Below are 1,486 nucleotides of genomic sequence, written 5' to 3' on the forward strand. Positions count from 1 at the left end.
AACATATATATATATATCATAATAGGCATCTTTACCCTAATTATGAAGATACATTCGTGATTTTGTATTTAATTTATAAAGTATATCTTTTTAACTGAGTTGTGAATACAATCTTACCTTAAGTATGACTTCGTTTCCCGACCAACAATAAACATAGACTTGTACAAACATACAAATAGTGTACACTATCAAAGTGGCTGTTTCGGATAGCGTACTATGTGCTGACAGATAATATACACTTGTACATAATACCAATATACTGCCAAAGAATTGGACAAAAAGTACCTGATTGAATATGGCGTTTACCGTTCTGGCATATCTGCAATGATAACACTTAATAATTCATGTTGTAAATGAAAATTCTCTTATTATTACATATAACATTGTAACTTGCTTAAGAATTAGTAAAATATTCTGGCGTTTATGATTTATTACAATAGCAATTGCATAATTTTAATAAGCATTGAAGTATATAATGTATCTATTTTTTTAGCAAGGAATGATTCATAAAAAATCACTTTTAAAAAATTATCTTTTCCAATTGACAATTCCACGATCAAGTTCAAAATAATTGCATCATTATAAACGATTCTTTTGGAAGACTTTAAATATCTATCTATCCATAAAAAGAGAGAGATGAAATATTAACTATTATTATTACGATAATTTATAGATAGAGAAACTAATATACATATATTATATTGATGAACATCACTAAAGATGTGTGAATATGCACAGAAGAAATGATTCTAACTTGTAAATCTTGAGGTGATGATGTATATATTTTGATATTATTGCTTTTTCTTTGTTTGACGAAGGAGAAGAGTGTTCTAAATATGTAATTTTATTTTTCATTAATTTATTAGTTTTATTAGTCACTAATTTTTTAAGACGACTTTCAAAGATTTCAAATTGAGCGCATGTTTGCAAAAACAATCCAAAAACTAGGGTTTCCGTGCCGACATTTATAATAGTAACAAAAATCACTGTTATGATTTGTTGAATAGACGTAATCCAGAACATTGGAGATACATTAAAATCATATGGTAGCCATACTCGATAAGGTAATTGACCTTGTATAGCATTTAACACAGATCTTACTGTAACACCAGTAACAGAACTTGTTGCTAAAAGCGAATATTTTATCGAGCATGATCTGTAAAAATATATAATTAAGATTACATTTACTAAATGTTTCTGTCATAGTAATTGACAATTATTTGTGTTTTTAAGATTTACAACAAACATTTATAACAAATTTTATTACAAAATTTGATTATTATTCCGTGAGAAACATATGTAATGTAGTACATAAAGAGTAAATTATGTATATATATATATATATATATATATATATATATATATATATATACACACTCTCTCGCGGGTGTCTTAACGATCAGCCGCGTTCGTCATCGCTGATTGTAAGAGCAGCACTCGTTAGTGCCTTCCGCCGAGCGAGACCCCGCGTGCGACACAGTTCGAC

At 28.3% G+C, this 1,486-nt stretch overlaps 1 protein-coding gene across 1 annotated transcript in view; it reads right to left on the reverse strand.

The window, feature by feature from the left end:
- Positions 1-1,486, reverse strand: part of LOC108756126 — a 14,506-nt gene that overhangs the window by 6,404 nt on the left and 6,616 nt on the right. The window contains exons 5-6 of the mRNA XM_018499719.1: positions 755-1,156; positions 118-319 (exon numbers count right to left, since the gene is read on the reverse strand). Coding sequence (XP_018355221.1) covers positions 118-319; positions 755-1,156 — 604 coding nt within the window. The remainder of the gene's footprint in view (positions 1-117; positions 320-754; positions 1,157-1,486) is intronic.

Source organism: Trachymyrmex septentrionalis, unplaced genomic scaffold (genome assembly GCF_001594115.1).
Source record: "Trachymyrmex septentrionalis isolate Tsep2-gDNA-1 unplaced genomic scaffold, Tsep1.0 scaffold95, whole genome shotgun sequence".
NCBI classification, from domain to species: domain Eukaryota; kingdom Metazoa; phylum Arthropoda; class Insecta; order Hymenoptera; family Formicidae; genus Trachymyrmex; species Trachymyrmex septentrionalis.